Source organism: Alexandromys fortis, unplaced genomic scaffold (assembly GCF_014885135.2).
Source record: "Alexandromys fortis isolate MF-2015 unplaced genomic scaffold, M_Fortis_MF-2015_v1.1 scaffold_25, whole genome shotgun sequence".
NCBI lineage: Eukaryota > Metazoa > Chordata > Mammalia > Rodentia > Cricetidae > Alexandromys > Alexandromys fortis.
In genome coordinates this window covers 3,156,927-3,161,662 of record NW_026067904.1, presented here as the reverse complement: position 1 = coordinate 3,161,662, position 4,736 = coordinate 3,156,927, and the positions used below count along the sequence as shown (strand labels likewise).

The following is a 4,736-nucleotide window of genomic DNA, read 5'->3' as shown; positions in this document are numbered from 1 at the left end:
TCACATTTGGCGGACATTTTTGGGTCATTTATAGGAGGGGAATAAAAGGGAAGAAAAAGGGGGAAAACAGTTCCATCTGAGACAGCCCAAAAAGGAGTGATTAATTAGTCAGTCTGAGAGAATCGTGTTTCCTGGATCTGCAATCAGCTAGGACTTCCTACCTTTTTCTCTTTGTGTATGAATATTAAACTCTCAATTTCAGTGTTTTAAATACACTACATTAAAATGTTTTCAACCTTTAAAAAGACAACGGCCGATATGATAGGTTGTGTTATTCCTAGTGTTGAATTTGCTGTTCTTCAGAAATGTGTTAGCCCCAATCATAAATGTGTGTTTTATTTAAAAGTTCCTTTTCCTCTCTAAAGAAAGGGAGAAAAAAGAAAGAGCAAACCCCAGAGCACCCTGGAACCCAGGGCGGGTGTCGGCTTCACTGCCGGGGTTGCATCATTTCCCTCTTTGCTCATGGATCCCATAGCAACAACTTCTTTCTTGTCTTGAATTCAAACTAGGACAGTGTTTGTGACTCACTTTTTAAGGGCTGTTTCTAGCATCAGAGGAACTCGGGAGAGGCCACACCACTCTTCAGAAAATGCCGTCATCGTTTTCCTTCTGCTCCAGTCCCTTCCCTTCACCGCAGTTCCACACTGTTAATATGCAAGCGTGCCCGCGTGAGACTGCCACAAAATGCTCCAAACTCACGTGTCACTCTGCTAGCACCCCGGTTCCCACGCAGTCTGTGAGAGCTTAAATACCTATTCCTGCAAAACAAATAAAGTTCTTATTTTCACTCAAAACTTAGAAACTTCAACAGTGCATCTTCCACCCCAACAGGACTCCCTGAAATAAGCTTCATCCGCCACAAAAAAAATGAGGGAAAGTTTTGTCTTACATATTTTGCTGTTGTTATTGTTTTTGTTTTGCTTTTCTGAGGCCAGTCTGGCATTGAACTCAATGATCCTCCTGCCTCTGCCTCCTGAGCGCTGGGACTAAAGGCATGCGCCACCACACCTGGCTTGAATTTTATTTTATTGTATCTTATCAACATTTACTTATTTTGAAGGAAGAGTAAAGGGGGTGAGCTCCGGGATGTACGACGTTGGTTCTCTCCTGCCAAGTGAATTTCAGTAAATAAGTCTGATCATCAATGCCTTTACCCTCCCCCACTGAGCTATTGCCAACCCCTCAGAATTTTAAATATTGAATTCTAGAGCATATGGCTCATTTTACTATAGCTGTATGGAGTGAGCCAGGTTCTCCAGCTACCGTAAAAGAGATGTTAGCTACCCTCTGATAGATAACCCTCATGGAGGCTTCTTATTTTCTCTTTCATCTCTCACATCACTATATGATGTCAATATTGCTATTCACAAAGGAATAAGATTGCAGAGTTAAAACAATATTCTCAACTTTACACAATAAGCAACAGGGTCAATTCAAATGCTTGAGTCTACCCTTATCTCAGAGTGATGGCCTGCTATCCCATGCTGCAACTTCTAACTCATGAGTCTCAGAGCTCTTACAGAACCAAAGACTAAATCACATGTCACCCAGTGTGACCTCAGCATCGCTGGGTAGAGTGTCTCCAGTCTGCCTGTGTCCTTCATCCCTTTGGTGAAGAGCTAGTGAATCTCAGTGGACACCATTTGCATCTTCGCAGCAGTGGCTCAGCCTTGTCAGAATCCTAAAATTATCAAGTGTTCTTGGAAGAAATATTTATACCTAGAACTCAGTGTTGGAGAATCCAGCTTAATTGATCAAGATACATTATTTTTTTTTAAGTAATTTCTTAAGTCAGCACCGAAAGTGATATGTTTTATTATGGCATTTCATACATAATTCCTAAAGTTAGCACACTGTATTAGTTACTTTTCTAGTGATGTGATAAAATACCATGACCACAACAATTTATAGAAGGAAGAGTCTATTTTGAATTTTGGTCCCAGAAGACTAGAATTCATAATGGTGGACACAGCATGGCTGCAGGGAGAAGCATTATGACAGGAATGGGAAGCTAAGAACCTAAGAGCACACACACACATGCACTTCCCCACTCCCCCTCCACACCTCCCGCTCCAGTCCTAAGAGAGGGCAGGGTACCCTGCCTGTGGGAAGTCCAAGGCCCTCCCCACTCCATCCAGGCTTAGGAAGGTATGCATTCAAATAGACTAGGATCCCAAAAAGCCAGTACATGCAGTAGAGACAAATCCCAGTGCCATTATCATTGGTTTCTCAGTCTGCCCTCATTGTCAGCCACATTCAGAGAGTCCAGTTTGATCTCATCCTTGTTCAGCCCCAGTCCAGCTGGCTTTGGTGAGCTCCCATTAGATCAGGACAGTGTCTCAGTGGGTAGACTGGCCTTTTGGGATTCTAGTCTGGAAGGGGAGGGAAGGGAAATGGGAGGAGGGCAGAAAGTGGAAATTTTGAATGATATTATTTATAAAGCAATAATTTTTTTAAAAGACAAGAAAAAGTAAAAAAAAAAGAAAATGGGCTTTAAAAAGGAGAGGGATTATGTTTGTTTAGGTAGGACTTACATATATTTATTTATGTATGAACAGGTTTATACTTGAAACCAGAAGTTTTAAAATACACAAATGAGTGTACTGTAAAAAGTAAATCTCTCCTACTTCTTCCTCTTTCCCTACTTCTTACTCATCCTTCAAGCCTTCCCTATTGATGTTGATTTGCTGTATATTACTCTATAGTAATATGAGATTAAATACATAGATAGGTGATAAATAGATTGATGAAGACCCTTTTTGTTAGTTCAGGTGAATTCCAAGGAATGCCTAATGAGTATTATTAGAGTAATTATTAGAATTTATTTATTCTGAAAAATGGCCTATATGGGCATAATCACTGATGAATATACATGTAATTTGTTCAGTTTAACAGGCATGAATCCATAAAACTATCTAAAACGTCCAAATTTATAGAAACAGAGATAAAAGAGTGGTTGTCAAAGGCTTGTGGAAATGAAAATTGACAATGATTATAAATTTTCAGTTTATAAAAGAGTAAGTCCTAGAGATCTGTACCACATAAGCCTGTTGATTAAAAATAAAATATTGTGCACTTCAAAATGTATTAAGCAATTAGATATATTGATAAATTTTTTACTACAAATAGAAGAGAGATACAAGAAAACATCATAATGTGTTGGATAATGCTAATTATTCTGTAGAAAATTTATTTGCATGTATCAAATTTATCACTTTATATCTGATTACAGGGTAATATAAAAAATATGTAAAATTTTTTGAAAAATCAGCAAGAATAATCTATTAAGATTTTTAGTTCTTTGTTTCTGTGGTTTGAATCAGAATGACCCCTCAGAGGCTCATATGTTTGAATACTTGGTCCCCAACAGTGGAACTGTTTTGAAAGGATTAAGAGGGTTAGCCATATTGGAGGAAACGTGTCATTGGGGAAAGCTTTGGAGTTTCAAGAGCTCAACAGTTTCCATTTAGCTCTTCCTCTGCCTCCTGCTGTGGATCAGGATGTACATTCTCGGCTACCATACCCTGTCTGCCTACTGCAATGCTCTCCATTGTGATGGTCTTGGACTTACCCTCTGAAACCGTAACGCCCCAATAAACTCTTCTGTGTATCAGTTGCTTCGGAAAGGAGTATCTTAGCACAGTAATAGAATAGTAACTAGCACATTGGTATAACAATTACATCTCATTAAGACTGTTTAGGGCTGCTAAAATCCTCAGTACGCAAAAGAGTCATCTATCATATCTTTCTTTACAATCTTTCTGCCTCCTCTTCCACATAGAGCCCTGAGACTTGAGGGGAGGAGTTTGATAAAGACATACCATCCGTACATTGTCTGGTCATGGGTCTCTGTGCTAATTGTTATTTAGTGCAAAAAGAAGCTTCTCTGATGAGGGTTGAGTGATGCACAGATCTATGGGTATAGCAATATGTCAGTAGGAATCATCTTATTCCTATGTTCTTTTAGCATAATAAAAGTAGTAGGTTCTCCCTGAAGACAGAAATTTCTGTCCTGCCCAGTTCTGCAGCTGTTCAGTCCCAAAGAAACACACAGAGGCTTTTGGCCATGGTAGCCTTATTTCAACAACTCGCCAACATGACAAACATAAAGGGAAAGAGGAGGGGCACTTGCTGTATGTTCTCTAGGCCCTTTAGGAAACATGGAGTTGTTCCTTTGGCCACACACATGCAAATCTACAAGAAGGATGATAATGTGGACACCAAGGGAATGAGCACTGTTCAAAAAGGAATGCCCCATAAATGTTACCATGGCAAAACCAGGAGAGTCTACAGTGTCACCCAGCATGTTGTGGGCATCATTGTAAACAAGCAAGTTAAGAGCAAGATTCTTGACAAGAGAATTAATGTGCGGATTAAACACATCAAGCACTCGAAGAGCAGAGACAGCTTCCTGAAGCAGGTGAAGGAGAACGACCAGAAGAGAAAGGAAGCCAAAGAGAAGGGTACCTGGGTTCAGCTGAAGTGCCAGCCTGCTCCACTCAGAGAAGCAAACTTTGTGAGGACTAATGGGAAGGACCCTGAGCTGCTGGAGCCCATTCCCTATGAATTCATGGCCTGAAGTACAAAAACAAATAAAAGACCTGGACCATAAAGGGTTTTTTCTTTTTTAGAAAGAAAGAAAGAAAGAGAGAGAGAGAGAGAGAGAGAGAGAGAGAGAGAGAGAGAGAGAGAGAGAGAGAGAGAGAGAGAGAAAGAAAGAAAGAAAGAAAGAAAGA

The 4,736-nt window shown here is 40.0% G+C and overlaps 1 protein-coding gene across 1 annotated transcript; it reads left to right on the top strand.

The window, feature by feature from the left end:
* Positions 1-4,096: 4,096 nt before the first annotated feature.
* On the top strand, positions 4,097-4,579 carry LOC126497099 (60S ribosomal protein L21-like). Its single transcript, XM_050134944.1, has one exon. The coding sequence runs from the start codon at positions 4,097-4,099 to the stop codon at positions 4,577-4,579; it is 483 nt and encodes a 160-aa protein (XP_049990901.1).
* Positions 4,580-4,736: the final 157 nt, after the last annotated feature.